A 19,035-nucleotide genomic window follows, 5' to 3' on the forward strand; every position below is an offset into this window, starting at 1 on the left:
CTCTCCCCCACCCCCTCACTCAGGCTCCCTCACCTGGCGTCGTGCAGCAGGAGGTGGCAGCCCGCCCCGTGCGCTCCAGCGCCGTACACCAGGCAGCGGCGGCGGTACTTCTTCTCCCGGGTGTGGGTGCGCTGGTGACGCCGCAGGATGGAGGACTGACTGAAGTCCTTGAGGCAGACGGTGCAGCGGAAGGGCTTCTCCCCGGTGTGGGTGCGCTGGTGGGTGGCCAGGTTGGACAGGCGGCTGAAGTCGCGGCCGCAGGTCTGGCAGCGGAAGGGCTTCTCGCCAGTGTGGGTCAGCTGGTGCTTGACCAGGTTGGAGGGCTGGCTGAACTCCTTGCCGCAGGTCTGGCAGCGGAAGGGGCGCTCGCCCGTGTGGGTTCGCTCGTGCCTCACCAGGTTGGACTTGTGGTTGAAATCCTTCTCGCAGGTAGGGCACTTGAAGGGCCGCTCGCCGGTGTGCACCCGCAGGTGCCGCTCGAAGTGGCAGGAGTGCTCAAAGGTCTTGCCGCAGTCCGAGCAGATGAAGCCCCGCTGCCCGGGCCGGCACCTCCTCCGCACGCCACCCCTGCCCGGCGGGGGACGTAGGACTGCCCGGATGCCCGGCGGCAGCATCCTCCTGGGCGTGCGGGGCGCCACGTCCCCCTTCTGTTCCTCCGCCCCCTCCATGGTCAGCAGGCGGTGTGTGTGTCTGTGTGAGAGAGAGAGAGTCTGAGAGTGTGTGTGGGTGTGTGTGAGAGAGTGTGTGTGTGTGTGAGAGAGGGTGTGTGTGTGTGTGTGAGAGAGGGTGTGTGTGTGTGTGTGTGTGTGCGCGTGTGGGTGTGTGTGTGAGAGAGAGAGTGTGTGTGTGTGTGTGTGTGTGAGAGAGTGTGTGTGTGTGTGAGAGAGGGTGTGTGTGTGTGTGTGAGAGAGAGAGAGTGTGTGTGAGAGTGTGTGTGTGTGGGTGTGAGAGAGAGAGAGAGAGAGTGTGTGTGTGTGTGTGTGTGTGTGTGTGTGTGTGAGAGAGAGTGTGTGTGAGTGTGTGTGAGTGAGAGTGTGGGTGTGTGTGTGTGTGAGAGAGAGTGTATGAGAGTGCGAGAGAGAGAGTGTGTGTAAGAGAGAGTGTGCACGTGTGTGTGAGGGTGTGTGTGTGAGGGTGTGTGTGTGCGTGTGTGTGAGAGAGAGTGTATGTGCATGTGAGAGAGAGTGAGTGTGTGAGAGAGAGTGAGTGTATGAGAGTGCGAGAGAGAGAGTGTGTGTGTGTGTGTGTGTGTGGGTGTGCGTGTGTGTGTGTGAGAGAGAGTGTATGTGCATGTGAGAGAGAGAGTGAGTGTGTGAGAGAGAGTGAGTGTGAGAGAGAGTGTGTGTGTGTGAGAGAGAGTGTGTGTGTGTGAGAGTGAGTGTGTGTGTGTGTGAGAGAGAGAAAGAATGAGAGTGTGTGTGGGGGGGTGTATGTGTGTGGTGAGTGTGTGAGAGTGGGGGGAGTGTGTGTGTGTGTGTGTGAGAGAGTGAGTGAGTGTGTGTGTGAGAGTGAGTGTGTGTGAGAGAAAGTGAGAGAGAGAGTGCGTGTGTGTGTGAGAGAGAGAGATTGTGTGTGTGAGGGAGAGTGTGTGTGTATGAGTGTGAGTGGGTGTGTATGAGAGAGAGTGTGTGTGTAAGTGTGTGTGTGGTGAGTGTGAGAGAGTGGGGGAGTGTGTGGGTGCGGGGAAGAGTGTGTGGGGGTAAGTGTGTGTGTGTGTGTGTGTGTGTGGGGGTGGTGTGTGTGCGTGAGTGGGGGGAGTGTGTGGGTGTGGGGGAGAGTGTGGGGGGGTAAGTGTGTGTGTATATGTTTGTGTGTGTGTGGGTGGGGGAAGAGAGAGAGAGAGAGAGAGAGCACCACGGTCACAAGACAGCAGTGAAACACCGTCCATCCCTGCTTCAGGAGTGCTGCCACCCCGTCACATCACCAAACCCCCTTTGGTTCGACCGTTCCATAGCCCCCCAAGCTAAACAGGCCCCACCTGCCCTGCTCCTGCCCCATATCCCTCTGGAACTTTCCAGATCATGTACTTATCCAATGTTGGAACTGCACCCGTGTCCACCACGTCCTCCGCAAGTCCATTCCACACCACCTCTATCCACACCTCTTGTTATTTTATAGGTTGAGAGGCCAGCTCTCAAACTCCGACGTTCCAGGGAAGAATTTCCCACTCCTTCCTTGCAACTCAAACCTGTCCACGCCCGGCGACATCCTGGTAAATCTCTTCTGGAAACCCTCACCAGCTCGACATTTTCCCGTTCCTTTAACAGGGGCGGCCAGAACTGGACGCAGCCCTCCAGGAGAAAGTACGTTACAAACTCGACGGGGACATCCCCAAATCCAAAAGGTCTGAGCAATGAAGGGCAAAAGTGCCAAACGCCTTCTTAACCCCCGCCGTCTACCTGTGACGTGAACGTCAAAGGATGACGTGCCTGAACCCAGAGGTCCCTCTGCTCCAGCACATCGCCCCCAAGGCCTGACCGTTATGTAGGGAGGTCCCACCCCTTGTCTGTTTCACCAAAGTGTAATACTTGGCGTCTATCCCAATTGAAATAGAGAATAGAATCAGAGACTAGAATCCCTACAGCGTGGAAACATGGCATTTGCCCCTAGTCCAACACTGACCCTCTGAACGGTATCCCAACCAAACCCATTCCCCTACCCCATTACCCTACATTGTCCCCTAACCAATGCCTTTAACCTGCTCATCCCTGGGCACTATGGGTAATTTAGCACGGCCAATCCCCCCACCCTAACCTGCACATCCCTGGGCACTATGGGTAATTTAGCACGGCCAATCCCCCACCCTAACCTGCACATCCCTGGGCACTATGGGTAATTTAGCACGGCCAATCCCCCACCCTAACCTGCACATCCCTGGGCACTATGGGTAATTTAGCACAGTCAATCCCCCACCCTCACCTGCACATCCCTGGGCACTGTGGGTAATTTAGCACGGTCAATCCCCCACCCTAACCTGCACATCCCTGGGCACTGTGGGTAATTTAGCACGGTCAATCCCCCACCCTAACCTGCACATCCCTGGGCACTATGGGTAATTTAGCACAGCCAATCCCATCCTAACCTGCACATCCCTGGGCACTATGGGTAATTTAGCACAGCCAATCCCATCCTAACCTGCACATCCCTGGGCACTATGGGTAATTTAGCACGGTCAATCCCCCACCCTAACCTGCTCATCCCTGGGCACTATGGGTAATTTAGCACGGCCAATCCCCCACCCTAACCTGCACATCCCTGGGGCACTATGGGTAATTTAGCACGGTCAATCCCCCACCCTAACCTGCACATCCCTGGGCACTATGGGTAATTTAGCACAGCCAATCCCATCCTAACCTGCACATCCCTGGGCACTATGGGTAATTTAGCACGGTCAATCCCCCACCCTAACCTGCACATCCCTGGGCACTATGGGTAATTTAGCACGGCCAATTCCCACCCTAACCTACACCTCCCTGGGCACTATGGGTAATTTAGCACGGCCAATCCCCCACCCTAACCCACACATCTCTGGGCACTATGGGTAATTTAGCACGGCCAATCCCCCACCCTAACTCGCACATCCCTGGGCACTATGGGTAATTTAGCACGGCCAATCCCCCACCCTAACCCGCACATCCTTGGGCACTATGGGTAATTTAGCACGGTCAATCCCCCACCCTAACCTGCACATCCCTGGGCACTATGGGTAATTTAGCACGGCCAATCCCCCACCCTAACCTGCATATCCCTGGGCACTATGGGTAATTTAGCACGGTCAATCCCCCACCCTAACCCGCACATCCCTGGGCACTATGGGTAATTTAGCACGGCCAATCCCATCCTAACCTGCACATCCCTGGGCACTGTGGGTAATTTAGCACGGTCAATCCCCCACCCTAACCTGCACATCCCTGGGCACTGTGGGTAATTTAGCACGGTCAATCCCCCACCCTAACCCGCACATCCCTGGGCACTATGGGTAATTTAGCACGGCCAATCCCCACCCTAACCTGCATATCCCTGGGCACTATGGGTAATTTAGCACGGTCAATCCCCCACCCTAACCCGCACATCCCTGGGCACTATGGGTAATTTAGCACGGCCAATTCCCACCCTAACCTACACATCCCTGGGCACTATGGGTAATTTAGCACGGCCAATCCCCCACCCTAACCCACACATCCCTGGGCACTATGGGTAATTTAGCACGGCCAATCCCCCACCCTAACTCGCACATCCCTGGGCACTATGGGTAATTTAGCACGGCCAATCCCCCACCCTAACCTGCACATCCCTGGGCACTATGGGTAATTTAGCACGGCCAATCCCCCATCCTAACCCGCACATCCCTGGGCACTATGGGTAATTTAGCACGGTCAATCCCCCACCCTAACCTGCACATCCCTGGGCACTATGGGTAATTTAGCACGGCCAATCCCCCATCCTAACCCGCACATCCCTGGGCACTATGGGTAATTCAGCACGGCCAATCCCCCACCCTAACCTGCATATCCCTGGGCACTATGGGTAATTTAGCACGGCCAATCCCCCACCCTAACCTGCACATCCCTGGGCACTATGGGTAATTTAGCACGGCCAATCCCATCCTAACCTGCACATCCCTGGGCACTGTGGGTAATTTAGCACGGTCAATCCCCCACCCTAACCTGCACATCCCTGGGCACTGTGGGTAATTTAGCACGGCCAATCCCATCCTAACCTGCACATCCCTGGGCACTGTGGGTAATTTAGCACGGTCAATCTCCACCCTAACCTGCTCATCCCTGGGCACTATGGGTAATTTAGCACGGCCAATCCCCCACCCTAACCCACACATCCCTGGGCACTATGGGTAATTTAGCACGGCCAATCCCCCACCCTAACACGCACATCCCTGGGCACTATGGGTAATTTAGCACGGCCAATCCCCACCCTAACCTACACATCCCTGGGCACTATGGGTAATTTAGCACGGCCAATCCCCAGCCTAACCCGCACATCTCTGGACTGTGGGAGGAAATTGGAGCACTCGGGAGGGGAACATATGCGGATACGGGGAGAGAATGTGCGAACCCCCACTCGGTCAGTCACCTGGGGCTGGAATCGAACCCGCGTCCCTGGTGCTGTGAGGCAGCAGCGCTAACCCACAGAGCCACCGTCACCTCGATCTGCCATTTTCCAGCCCGTTGACCTATTTCGGTCCAAGATCTCTTTGAAATCTTCGTGACTATGTGAGCAATTTTGACGTCGCCTGCAAAAACGTATTGAACCATTCCTTCGACGTTTTCATTCATGTTACTTTAAGGCAGGATATTTCTCCCACAATGGGGGTTGACCGAATCGACTCCTGGGATTGCTGTTCGCAGTTCCGGTTTATCGGAAGGGTATAATCGAGCTGGAGAGGGTTCAGAGGAGATTTACCAGGGGGTTGCCAGTTTGAGTTGGAAAGGAGGACCGGGAAGTTTTCTCGCTGCAGGTTTCGGAGGTTGAGATGCGATCTGACAAAATAACCGGAGGTAGAGTTAGCGGTCGGTGCGTCTTTTTTCCTCTGGGGTAGGCGATTTCGTGGCCAGAGGAGTGCGGACGCTGCAGCTCAGAGTCGGAGAGTGCGGTGCTGGAAAAGCACAGCAGGTCAGGCAGCATCCGAGCAGCAGGAGAATCCATTTTGGAGGAGAGAGATTTAAGAATAAAAGGTCAGGGGAGACGAATCTTTTACGCAGAGGGTGGTTCATTTGTGTGAACGAACTCCCATATTCCCCCCTGTCTCCCCACAGCATACAGGATATCCAACCTCCTTGCGGTAGACAGAACATACCCCCTGGCGTATTCAGAATAAACCACTAGCTGCTCTCAAAATTCAGCTTGATAGTATCTAGACAACGCAACTGCCTTACGGTGAACACACACAGCACCTCCACGCAATATCCACAGTATAAACAACACACCATTAACACCACGCGCTCTGTTAGCGAGGGGGGGACACACACCCTCAGAGTTCCCTCCACCACACCCCTCCTGACGGTCACCAACACAGAGTGCGCGTTCCCGTAACAATCTATCCTGCCCCCTCCCCCCCCCCCCCCCCCCCCACCTACCTGACACCAGGGAGAGAATACGTGAGGAGACTTTAACGTCATCCCCTCCAGCCCTCGGGTCTCACCGTCACATCCAGGTCACACAACCCTCCAAACAACAAAAAAACCAGACACTACTATCCAGATTAAACACACCTCCCTTAGAAACGGGCCATAATACTCCCAATACACGCACCATTCAAAACTCAGACCCTGGTAACTATATTATATATACCACCTCCCCCCCCCCCTCAAAATCACGCTGTAATATCCAGATTATACACTCCCCTCAAAAAACAGACCACAACATCGAGATAGTGCACACCCCTCCCATAGAACAGACCGTACTTTCCAGATTATACACTCCCTCACAAACAGGCCATCATATATAGATAATATGCACCCCTGTAAAACAGACCGTACTTTCCAGATTATACACCCCCTCACAAACAGGCCATAATATATAGATAATATGCACCCCTGTAAAACAGACCATATTTTCCAGATTACACATCCCCTCACAAACAGGCCATAATATACAGATAATATGCACCCCCATTAAGCAGACCATACTTTCCAGATTATACACCCCCCTCGCAGACAGACCATACCATCCAGATAACATGCACCCTCGTAAAACAGACCGTACTTTCCATATTACGCACACCCTTCATAAACAGGCCATAATATCCAGATTATACGCACCGTCAAAAAAACAGATCGTATTATACAGATTATACACTCTCCTCACAAACAGACCATTATATGCAGAAATATGCACCCCCCCCATAAAACAGACCGTACTTTCCAGATTATACACTCCCTCACAAACAGGCCATAATATACAGATAATATGCACCCCCATAAAGCAGACCGTACTTTCCATATTACACACACCCTTCATAAATAGGCCATAATATCCAGATTATATGCACTACCATAAAACAAACCGTATTATCCATGTTATACACCCCCTCACAAATAGGCCATAACATACAGATAACACACACCTCCATAAAGCGGGCCGTATTTTCCAGTATACACACCCCACTGCAAACAGGCCGTAATATCCGGGCGAATAAAGCCTCCCTCAAAATCACACCGTAATATCCAGATTATACAAACCCCCGCAAAAACAAAGCATCATCACCAGACGATACACACCCCATAAAATAGACCGTAACATCACAAAAAAAAATGAGACGGTATTGCCGCGAGTCTGCACCCTCCCAAAACAAAGACACTGTAATGTCCAGAATAGAGAACCCCTGAAACCACCCCATAGTATCCAGTTTATACACCCACCCCACCAGAAGCAGGCCGTAATATCCAGATTACACCACCCCAGAAAATGTGCCACAACATACAGACTGGAAACACACCTCCAGATTACACCCACCCTCCCGAACACACAATATCCAGCCTAGTGCACCCCCTCAAATAATATCTAGACCAGATAGTTCCCCTTCCCTCCCCCTCAACAAATACAAGGGCCATGATATTTCACACACACACACAGCCCAGCAAGAAACCAGACCGTAACGACAAGATTACAAGCACCCCTCGAAAACAGACCGTAATGCCCAGATTACGGGCACCCCTCAAAAACAGACCATAATGTCCAGATTAAGGGCACCCCTCGAAAACAGACCGTAACGACCAGATTACAGGCACCCCTAAAAAACAGACCGTAATGTCCACATTATGGACACCCCTCAAAAACAGACCGTAATGACCAGATTACGGGCACCCCTCAAAAACAGACCGTAACGACCAGATTACAGGCACCCCTAAAAAACAGACCGTAATGTCCACATTATGGACACCCCTCAAAAACAGACCGTAATGACCAGATTACGGGCACCCCTCAAAAAACAGACCATAATGACCAGATTACGGGCACCCCTCAAAAACAGACCATAATGAACAGATTATGGACACCCCTCAAAAACAGACCGTAATGACCAGATTACGGGCACCCCTCAAAAACAGACCATAATGACCGGATTACAGGCACCCCTCAAAAACAGACCATAATGAACAGATTACAGGCACCCCTCAAAAACAGACCATAATGAACAGATTATGGGCACCCCTCGAAAACAGACCGTAATGTCCAGATTATGGACACCCCTCAAAAACAGACCATAATGAACAGATTACGGGCACCCCTAAAAAACAGACCGTAATGTCCAGATTAAAGGCACCCGTCGAAACCAGACCGTAATGTCCGGATTACGGGCACCCCTCAAAAACAGACCATAATGAACAGATTATGGACACCCCTAAAAAACAGACCGTAATGTCCACGTTATGGGCACCCCTCAAAAACAGACCGTAATGCCCAGATTATGGACACCCCTCAAAAACAGACCGTAACGACCAGATTACGGGCACCCCTAAAAAACAGACCGTAATGTCCAGATTACGGGCACCCCTCGAAAACAGACCGTAATGTCCAGATTATGGACACCCCTCAAAAACAGACCGTAACGACCAGATTACGGGCACCCCTCAAAAACAGACCGAAATGCCCAGATTATGGACACCCCTCAAAAACAGACCGTAATGCCCAGATTACGGGCACCCCTCAAAAACAGACCGTAATGTCCACATTATGGGCACCCCTCAAAAACAGACCGTAATGCCCAGATTATGGACACCCCTCAAAAACAGACCGTAATGCCCAGATTATGGACACCCCTCAAAAACAGACCGTAACGACCAGATTACAGGCACCCCTAAAAAACAGACCGTAATGTCCAGATTACGGGCACCCCTCGAAAACAGACCGTAATGTCCACATTATGGACACCCCTCAAAAACAGACCGTAACGACCAGATTACGGGCACCCCTAAAAAACAGACCGTAATGTCCACATTATGGGCACCCCTCAAAAACAGACCGTAATGCCCAGATTACGGGCACCCCTCAAAAACAGACCGTAATGTCCACATTTTGGGCACCCCTCAAAAACAGACCGTAATGACCAGATTACAGGCACCCCTAAAAAACAGACCGTAATGTCCACATTATGGACACCCCTCAAAAACAGACCGTAATGCCCAGATTATGGACACCCCTCAAAAACAGACCGTAATGTCCAGATTACGGGCACCCCTCGAAAACAGACCGTAATGTCCAGATTATGGACACCCCTCAAAAACAGACCGTAACGACCAGATTACGGGCACCCCTAAAAAACAGACCGTAATGTCCACATTATGGGCACCCCTCAAAAACAGACCGTAATGCCCAGATTACGGGCACCCCTCAAAAACAGACCTTAATGACCAGATTACGGGCACCCCTCAAAAACTGACCATAATGACCAGATTACGGGCACCCCTCAAAAACAGACCGTAATGTCCAGATTATGGACACCCCTCAAAAACAGACCGTAACAACCAGATTACGGGCACCCCTAAAAAACAGACCGTAATGACCAGATTACGGGCACCCCTCAAAAACAGACCTTAATGTCCACATTATGGGCACCCCTCAAAAACAGACCGTAATGACCAGATTACGGGCACCCCTCAAAAACAGACCATAATGACCGGATTACAGGCACCCCTCAAAAACAGACCATAATGTCCAGATTATGGGCACCCATCAAAAACAGACCGTAATGTCCAGATTACGGGCACCCCTCGAAAACAGACCGTAATGTCCAGATTATGGACACCCCTCAAAAACAGACCGTAACGACCAGATTACGGGCACCCCTAAAAAACAGACCGTAATGTCCACATTATGGGCACCCCTCAAAAACAGACCGTAACGACCAGATTACGGGCACCCCTAAAAAACAGACCGTAATGACCAGATTACGGGCACCCCTCAAAAACAGACCATAATGACCGGATTACAGGCACCCCTCAAAAACAGACCGAATGCCCAGATTATGGACACCCCTCAAAAACAGACCGTAATGCCCAGATTACGGGCACCCCTCAAAAACAGACCGTAATGTCCACATTATGGGCACCCCTCAAAAACAGACCGTAATGCCCAGATTATGGACACCCCTCAAAAACAGACCGTAATGCCCAGATTATGGACACCCCTCAAAAACAGACCGTAACGACCAGATTACAGGCACCCTAAAAAACAGACCGTAATGTCCAGATTACGGGCACCCCTCGAAAACAGACCGTAATGTCCACATTATGGACACCCCTCAAAAACAGACCGTAACGACCAGATTACGGGCACCCCTAAAAAACAGACCGTAATGTCCACATTATGGGCACCCCTCAAAAACAGACCTTAATGCCCAGATTACGGGCACCCCTCAAAAACAGACCGTAATGTCCACATTTTGGGCACCCCTCAAAAACAGACCGTAATGACCAGATTACAGGCACCCCTAAAAAACAGACCGTAATGTCCACATTATGGACACCCCTCAAAAACAGACCGTAATGCACAGATTATGGACACCCCTCAAAAACAGACCGTAATGTCCAGATTACGGGCACCCCTCGAAAACAGACCGTAATGTCCAGATTATGGACACCCCTCAAAAACAGACCGTAACGACCAGATTACGGGCACCCCTAAAAAACAGACCGTAATGTCCACATTATGGGCACCCCTCAAAAACAGACCGTAATGCCCAGATTACGGGCACCCCTCAAAAACAGACCTTAATGACCAGATTACGGGCACCCCTCAAAAACTGACCATAATGACCAGATTACGGGCACCCCTCAAAAACAGACCGTAATGTCCAGATTATGGACACCCCTCAAAAACAGACCGTAACAACCAGATTACGGGCACCCCTAAAAAACAGACCGTAATGACCAGATTACGGGCACCCCTAAAAAACAGACCATAATGTCCACATTATGGGCACCCCTCAAAAACAGACCGTAATGACCAGATTATGGGCACCCATCAAAAACAGACCATAATGTCCAGATTACGGGCACCCATCAAAAACAGACCGTAATGTCCAGATTATGGGCACCCCTCAAAAACAGACCGTAATGCCCAGATTATGGGCACCCCTCAAAAACAGACCATAATGAACAGATTACGGGCACCCCTCAAAAACAGACCTTAATGACCAGATTACAGGCACCCCTAAAAAACAGACCGTAATGTCCACATTATGGGCACCCCTCGAAAACAGACCGTAATGACCAGATTACGGGCACCCCTCAAAAACAGACCGTAATGTCCAGATTATGGGCACCCCTCAAAAACAGACCGTAATGACCAGATTACGGGCACCCCTCAAAAACAGACCATAATGACCGGATTACAGGCACCCCTCAAAAACAGACCATAATGTCCAGATTACGGGCACCCATCAAAAACAGACCGTAATGTCCAGATTACGGGCACCCCTAAAAAACAGACCGTAATGTCCACATTATGGGCACCCCTCAAAAACAGACCGTAATGCCCAGATTACGGGCACCCCTCAAAAACAGACCGTAATGTCCACATTATGGGCACCCCTCAAAAACAGACCGTAATGACCAGATTACGGGCACCCCTCAAAATCAGACCGTAACGACCAGATTACAGACACCCCTAAAAAACAGACCGTAATGTCCAGATTATGGGCACCCCTCAAAAACAGACCATAATGTCCAGATTATGGGCACCCCTCAAAAACAGACCGTAATGTCCAGATTATGGACACCCCTCAAAAACAGACCGTAACAACCAGATTACGGGCACCCCTAAAAAACAGACCGTAATGACCAGATTACGGGCACCCCTAAAAAACAGACCATAATGTCCACATTATGGGCACCCCTCAAAAACAGACCGTAATGACCAGATTACGGGCACCCCTCAAAAACAGACCATAATGACCGGATTACAGGCACCCCTCAAAAACAGACCATAATGTCCAGATTATGGGCACCCATCAAAAACAGACCATAATGTCCAGATTACGGGCACCCATCAAAAACAGACCGTAATGTCCAGATTATGGGCACCCCTCAAAAACAGACCGTAATGCCCAGATTATGGGCACCCCTCAAAAACAGACCATAATGAACAGATTACGGGCACCCCTCAAAAACAGACCTTAATGACCAGATTACAGGCACCCCTAAAAAACAGACCGTAATGTCCACATTATGGGCACCCCTCGAAAACAGACCGTAATGACCAGATTACGGGCACCCCTCAAAAACAGACCGTAATGTCCAGATTATGGGCACCCCTCAAAAACAGACCGTAATGACCAGATTACGGGCACCCCTCAAAAACAGACCATAATGACCGGATTACAGGCACCCCTCAAAAACAGACCATAATGTCCAGATTACGGGCACCCATCAAAAACAGACCGTAATGTCCAGATTACGGGCACCCCTAAAAAACAGACCGTAATGTCCACATTATGGGCACCCCTCAAAAACAGACCGTAATGCCCAGATTACGGGCACCCCTCAAAAACAGACCGTAATGTCCACATTATGGGCACCCCTCAAAAACAGACCGTAATGCCCAGATTACGGGCACCCCTCGAAAACAGACCGTAATGACCAGATTACGGGCACCCCTCAAAATCAGACCGTAACGACCAGATTACAGACACCCCTAAAAAACAGACCGTAATGTCCAGATTATGGGCACCCCTCAAAAACAGACCATAATGTCCAGATTATGGGCACCCCTCAAAAACAGACCGTAATGTCCAGATTACGGGCACCCCTCAAAAACAGACCGTAATGTCCAGATTACAGGCACCCCTCGAAAACAGACCATAATGTCTAGATTATGGGCACCCATCTAAAACCACCACGAATCCAGACTGTAAACACCCATCACATCTACTTTTGAAAATGACATTGTATTCTCCACAGATGAGGCTCTGCCCCCAAAAAGGGACAGTTATGTCCAGATTATCCACTCCTCTCGAAAGAAAACCATGCTGTCTAGATTATGCATCCCCCCTCCCCCCACAAAAAGCAAAATATCCGCATTACATACACCCCCTCAAAAAGAAGCAGTGATAACCAGATTACAAGCACCCTCTGAAGTAGACAGTAAAAGTCCAGCCGACACACTCCAAACATTGACGTGGATATCCAAATTACACGCATCTTTTGGAAGTGAGACCGGAAATATCCAGAATATGAGCCACAGCCACCCCCTTCCCTCCCCAAAAGGTTCCATAATCTCTCCATTACATTCCCCTCCGCCCCAAGAAAACAGACTGTACAATCCAGATTACACGCACCCTCTGAAACACAGACCATAACATGCAGATCGCAAACCCCTCAAGAACGAACCCTAATATCGATATAACACACCAGATCGCAATATCCAGATTGTACACCACTTAAAATAAACAGGGAGAAAGGGGGGACGGCAGATGCTGGAGATCAGAGTCGAGGGAGGGTGATGCTGGAAAAGCACAGCAGTTCAGGCAGCACCTGAGGAGCAGGAGAATCGACGTTTCAGGCACAAGCCCTTCATCAGGAATCCCCGATGAAATGTCGATTCTCCTGCTCCTCGGATGCTGCCTGGCCTGCTGTGCTTTTCCAGCACCGCACTGGAATAAACAGGCCTGAACATCCAAATTGGATAACCCCCCCCCTCAAAAACCAACGGTAATATCCTGATTATACGGCTCCCTCCAAAACAGGCCATAAGTTGTACAGGAGAAAGTGAGGTCTGCAGATGCTGGAGATCAGAGCTGAACATGTGATGCTGGAAAAGCGCAGCAGGTCAGGCTGAAGAAGGAAGAAGGGCTTATGCCCGAAACGTCGAATCTCCTGTTCCTTGGATGCTGCCTGACCTGCTGCGCTTTTCCAGCAACGCATTTTCAGCATAGGTTGTACACACCTCTTCAAAAATCCCTAATATTGAGAGAACACATTTCCTGCAAAACAGACCATAATATCCAGAATATACACCTTCCTCAAAAACAGACCCTGTTATCCGAATTATATCACCCCCTCAAAACAGGCCATAACATTCAGAACACACATTCCCCTCAAAAACCAGACTGCAATCTCCAGCCCTATATTCATGGAGTTTTACAGTATGGAGACAGGCCTTCAGTCCAACTCGTCCACGCTGATCAGATATCCGATATCAATCTTGCCCCATTTGCCGGCACTTGGCCCATATCCCTCTAAATCCTTCCTATTCATGTCCCCCTCCAGATGCCTTTTAAATGTTGCCACTGTCCCAGCCCCCACCTCTTCCTCTGGCAGCTCGTTCCACACACGCACCACCCTCTGCATAAAAAGGTATCCCCTCAAGCCCCTTTCCCCTCTCACCTTAAACCTATGCCCCCTCTAGTTCTGGACTCCCGTATCCCAGAGAAAAGACCTTGGCTATTTACCATATCCATGCCCCCGCCATGATCATATAAACCTCTATAAGGTCACCCCTCAGCCTCCGACGCTCCGGGGGAAACAGCCCCAGCCTCTCCCCGTGGCTCGGATTCCCCCAACCACGGCAACATCATTGTAGATCTTTTCTGAACCCTTTCACGTTTCACAACATCTGGCCAAGACTCAGCCCTCAAACAGACTGTAATGTCCAGATTATACACCTCCGTCACAAACAGACCCCTAATCTCCGAATTATATAATATCCACCCCCCCACTCAAAAACAGAACCTAAAGAAAATAGATACCGTAATGTCCAGAAGATGCATCACTCCTGAAAAAAACGAGGCGGTAATATCCAGATTACATGGCCCCGTCCAAAATCAGACCGTAATATCTATGTTAGACAACACCCTTGAAAAATCATACCACGGTACCCAGATTACACATAGCCCTTCAAAAAGAGACCGTACTGTTCTGATTAGACACCCCCCTCAAGAAAGAGATGGTCACATGGTAACTTCCAGATTACACAAACCCGAACAAAAAGCAGCCCATAATATCCAAATTATATAGACCTCTCACCCCCAAAAATGTCATAATATCCAGATTACACAAACATACACAAAAACACTGTAATATCCAGAACACACACACACACCCACACACAGACACACACACCCACCCACACACACACACACACCCACACACATTGTAATATCCAGAACACACACACACACACCCACACTGACACACACACACCCACACTGACACACACACACATCCACACTGACACACAGACACTTACACACACACGCACACACACACACAATCTCAGACACACACACACACACACACACACACACACACACACACTCTCACACCCACAGACACAGACACACACACACACACACACACACCAAAACAGACTTTAATATCTAGATCAGGCACCCCCTCCTTCAAAAACTGACCGTAATACCTGGATTACATTTGTCCTTCAAAAACAGGCCACAAACGTACAGATCAGACACCCCTTGAGAGAGAGATGGTAAGATCCAGATTATACACCATTCCCCTCAAATGAAAGACCGTAATATCTAGATTAGGCACACCCTTCACAAAACAGCACAATTTCAGGTTACACAGCATTTCTCTCAAAGGAATGACTGCAATATTCAGGTTGGACACATCTTGAACAAAGACACTCGCTATTCGGATTAGACAACTTCTCAGGCAAAAAAAACAATCATACCGCGACACTGGGACTCTATTCCCCCGCTCACGAAACACACGCTGTGATGTTGAGAATGCCCAAACCCCGCGTGAAAACAGACTGTACGAATTCAGACGGATCAGTCCTTACCTCAGGCCTTCAAATGAAAAGACACTGGGATGTCCGGACGGTGCGCTGCCCCTGAATAAAGATACAGGAGAATTCAGATTATACACAGCTCCACAAAATACAAACCCATAATGTCCAGAGCATACACACTCCTCAAAAGCAGAATGCAATATCCAAATCAAACACTTCCTCAAAGAAAGACCATAACATCTAGATTTACTGGCACATCTTGTAAACAAACTGTAGCCTCCAAATCAGACACCCCACCTCAAATATTCAGATTAACTACACCCTTTCAGAAGTCAGACTGTAATATACAGATTACAGCCCCCTCCCCTTGTAGAAAAGAGACCATAATATCCAGACCAGCCACCCCCCCTTAATAAAGAAGGACCATCATGCTCATATTACAGGTATCCCTCAATAAGAGGCCGTAATGTCAGCAGCAGACACCCCCCCCATAAAAAAAAGACCGTGACGTTCAGATTACAGGCGCCCCTTGAAAAACGAGACCGTAATACCCAGATCAGGCATACTCCTGATAAGAAAAGACCCGTAATGCCTAAATTACAGGCGCCCCTCAGAAAGGAGACCGTGATATTCGGATCAGACACCCCCTCGATAAAAAGAACAGGCCCTAATGCTCAGATTGCAGGCACCCCTCGAAAAATGAGACTGTAATATTCAGACCAGGCACCCTCCATTATAAAAGACTGCCATGTCTCGATTACAGGCACCCATCAAAAAAAAGAGACTGTAATATTCAGATCATATACACCCAATAAAAAAACAGATCGCGATGCTCAGATTACACACAGATCAGACACCCCCTCGATAAAAAAAGACCGTAATGCCTAAATTACAGGCACCCTTTAGAAAGGAGACCGTAATATTCAGATCAGACACCCCCCTCAATAAAAAACAAACCACAATGTTCAGATTACACACGCCCCTCGAAAAATGAGACCGTAATATTCACATCAGACACCCCCCTCGATAAAAAAAGACCGTAATGCCTAAATTACAGGCACCCTTTAGAAAGGAGACCGTAATATTCAGATCAGACACCCCCCTCAATAAAAAACAAACCACAATGTTCAGATTACACACGCCCCTCGAAAAATGAGACCGTAATATTCACATTAGACGCCCCCAATTGAGAAAAATGACCACAATGTTCAGATTACACACGTGTCCCTCGAAAAAATGAGTCTGTAATATTCAGATTAGACACCCCCCCCCATGAAAATAAAAATACAGACCGCGATGCCCAGATTACAGGCGCCCCTCGGAAAACAAACCAGCAATGTCCAGATCAGACACCCACCACCAACCGCCCCCCCCCCTCAAAAGAAAACAGACTTTAATGTGCAGAACAGACAACACTTTTGCAAAAAAAAACCCATCCAGATTGTAAGCAAAGACCACCAAGAGTTCTACCCACCCTGCAAAACCCCTCCCCCCAAATAAAATACAGGCATAGCAAACCCCAGATGGTGCATCAACCCCATTCCACCTTCAAAACAGAGACAGACCATAATATTCAATTCCCCTCCATTCCTGCAGGCCTGGTCTCTCTCTTTTTCTATATCGTTTTATCTCTCTCCCTAACTCCAGGATCACCTCCCTCCACCCTCACCTTCTCCCTCAGTCCCACCTCAGCCTCTTCTCTCCCTCTGTCCCTTTCTCTTTCTCTCTCTCTCTCTCTCTCTCCACCTCCCTCTCTCTGTCTTTCACTCCCTCCTTGCTCCCTCTGACTCCTCCACCGGGCTCCGGGAGGACCGGGGAGCCGGCCCGGCGTGCACCGCGCGGGCTCCGCCGCAGAGCGGGTGGGGCGGTTTCAGCCGCGCGGCGCACGCCGGGTAGGTGGGGCCGCCATTGCCCCCATTGTCTGGGGAATGGGGCAGATTGGGAAGAGGGAGAGCGAAAGGGTAAGGAGGAGGGGGGAACAAAGAGAGAGAGGGAGAGTAGAAGAGAAGAGAGAAAGAGAGGAGGGGAAAGCGGGGGAGAGAGGAGTGAGGAAGAGATGAGAATTCGGTGAAGGAGACATGGCGATGGGGAGAGTTGGGGGAGTGGGGGTCTGGGGGAGAGTTGGGGGGTGGGGGTGGGGTGTGGAGGGGTGAAGTGATGGGATGGAGAGCGAAGGAAAGTGGGTTGGGGAGAGATGGGGATGGGGGAGGGAGAGTGTAGAGGTGGGGCGGTGGGGGCAGGACAGACGGAGGAGAGGCAGGAAGAGAGAGGGAGAGAAGCAGAGTTAGAGAAAGGAGAGAGAGTAAGAGGTGGTGGGAGAGAGGTAGAGGGAGAAAGACAGAGATGGGGAGAGAGTGTGAGAGAGAGAGAGAGAGAGAAATAGATAGTGGAGGGAGTTGGTTAGAAAATAAAATGGGAGACAGAGTGATAAAGAGGGAGGTGGAGAGAAAGGGTGGGGAGGTAGAGAGACAGGGGCGAGTAGGGAGAGAGGTACATGGCAGGGGAAAAGAGAGAGGGATGTGGACAGAGGGGCTAATGCCTCCCAGAATAGCAAATACACACTGGAATTTGTAAAAGTGAGCTGGACTGAGAGCTCAGAAATAACAGCTCCCAGACACCAAATAAATGTCTCTGATTTATAATTTACTTCATCCCCTTCAAATCCCTCTGTCACCTCCTCCAGCCCCTTCAATCCTTGTCCTCACATTCAAATCCCTCCCTCACTACCTCTGCAACATTCTCCAGCCACCTTGGCTGCTGGATGCCCGTGTTGGGTCTATATCTGACCTCTTTAGAATCCCTCGATTTTAATTGCAGCAGCCACAATATGAGCATCATTTTAATGAAAGAGGAACAATATTAAAGGGCCAAATGGCTGACTTGGAATATTTGTTCGTGATTTCTCGATGTCCATTGGTGGTCTGACCTTCAGTTACGTGAGACTCCAAGCAATAAAGAGCTGACACACCTCAGTATTTCTGTGACTCCATATCCGTACCTTGTCTGGAACCCTGTCTTTACTCCAAATAGATTTTGAGACTGGGGAGGACAGCAAAACAGAAATCTCAAATCAAACAATGGCACATTACTTTTCAGTCATCTTGGACAGAGGTAGGAGGCTGAAAGGAACATGCAGACTGACAAAGAAACTTGTAAAAAGAAAACTAGCTGAAGAGCTGAACCGATGAGCTGAATGGGACCTCCTACTGCTCCTGTGTAATACACTCAAGGAGGGGGCGGAACTGGCTTCTTCTTGTGTAACAGGTTGTGGGCGGCACGGTGACACAGTGGTTAGCACTGCTGCCTCACGGCGCTAGAGACCCGGGT

The 19,035-nt window shown here is 50.0% G+C and overlaps 1 protein-coding gene across 1 annotated transcript; it reads right to left on the bottom strand.

Moving 5' to 3' along the window:
- Positions 1 to 29: 29 nt before the first annotated feature.
- On the bottom strand, positions 30 to 17,517 carry LOC132837339 (zinc finger protein 22-like). Its single transcript, XM_060857004.1, has 3 exons — positions 17,227 to 17,517; positions 15,760 to 15,810; positions 30 to 690 (listed from the first exon to the last, which is right to left on the bottom strand). Exons 1-3 carry the CDS (start codon positions 17,274 to 17,276, stop codon positions 30 to 32), a joined length of 762 nt encoding a protein of 253 aa, XP_060712987.1. The 5' UTR covers positions 17,277 to 17,517.
- Between the last annotated feature and the right edge of the window lie 1,518 nt (positions 17,518 to 19,035).

Source organism: Hemiscyllium ocellatum, chromosome 49 (genome assembly GCF_020745735.1).
Source record: "Hemiscyllium ocellatum isolate sHemOce1 chromosome 49, sHemOce1.pat.X.cur, whole genome shotgun sequence".
Taxonomy (NCBI): Eukaryota; Metazoa; Chordata; class Chondrichthyes; order Orectolobiformes; family Hemiscylliidae; genus Hemiscyllium; species Hemiscyllium ocellatum.

Bases quoted from the DNA above. Each gene is read 5' to 3' on its own strand.
- LOC132837339 (XM_060857004.1), bottom strand. From the start codon at position 17,276: ATGGTCTGTCTCTGTTTTGAAGGTGGAATGGGGTTGATGCACCATCTG. The intron at 15,811-17,226 runs GTTTGCTATGCC...ATCTTTATTCAG, and splicing joins GGGTTGATGCACCATCTGGG to GGGCAGCGCACCGTCCGGAC. The intron at 691-15,759 runs GTAAGGACTGAT...TCTCTCACACAG, and splicing joins TTTTCATTTGAAGGCCTGAG to ACACACACACCGCCTGCTGA.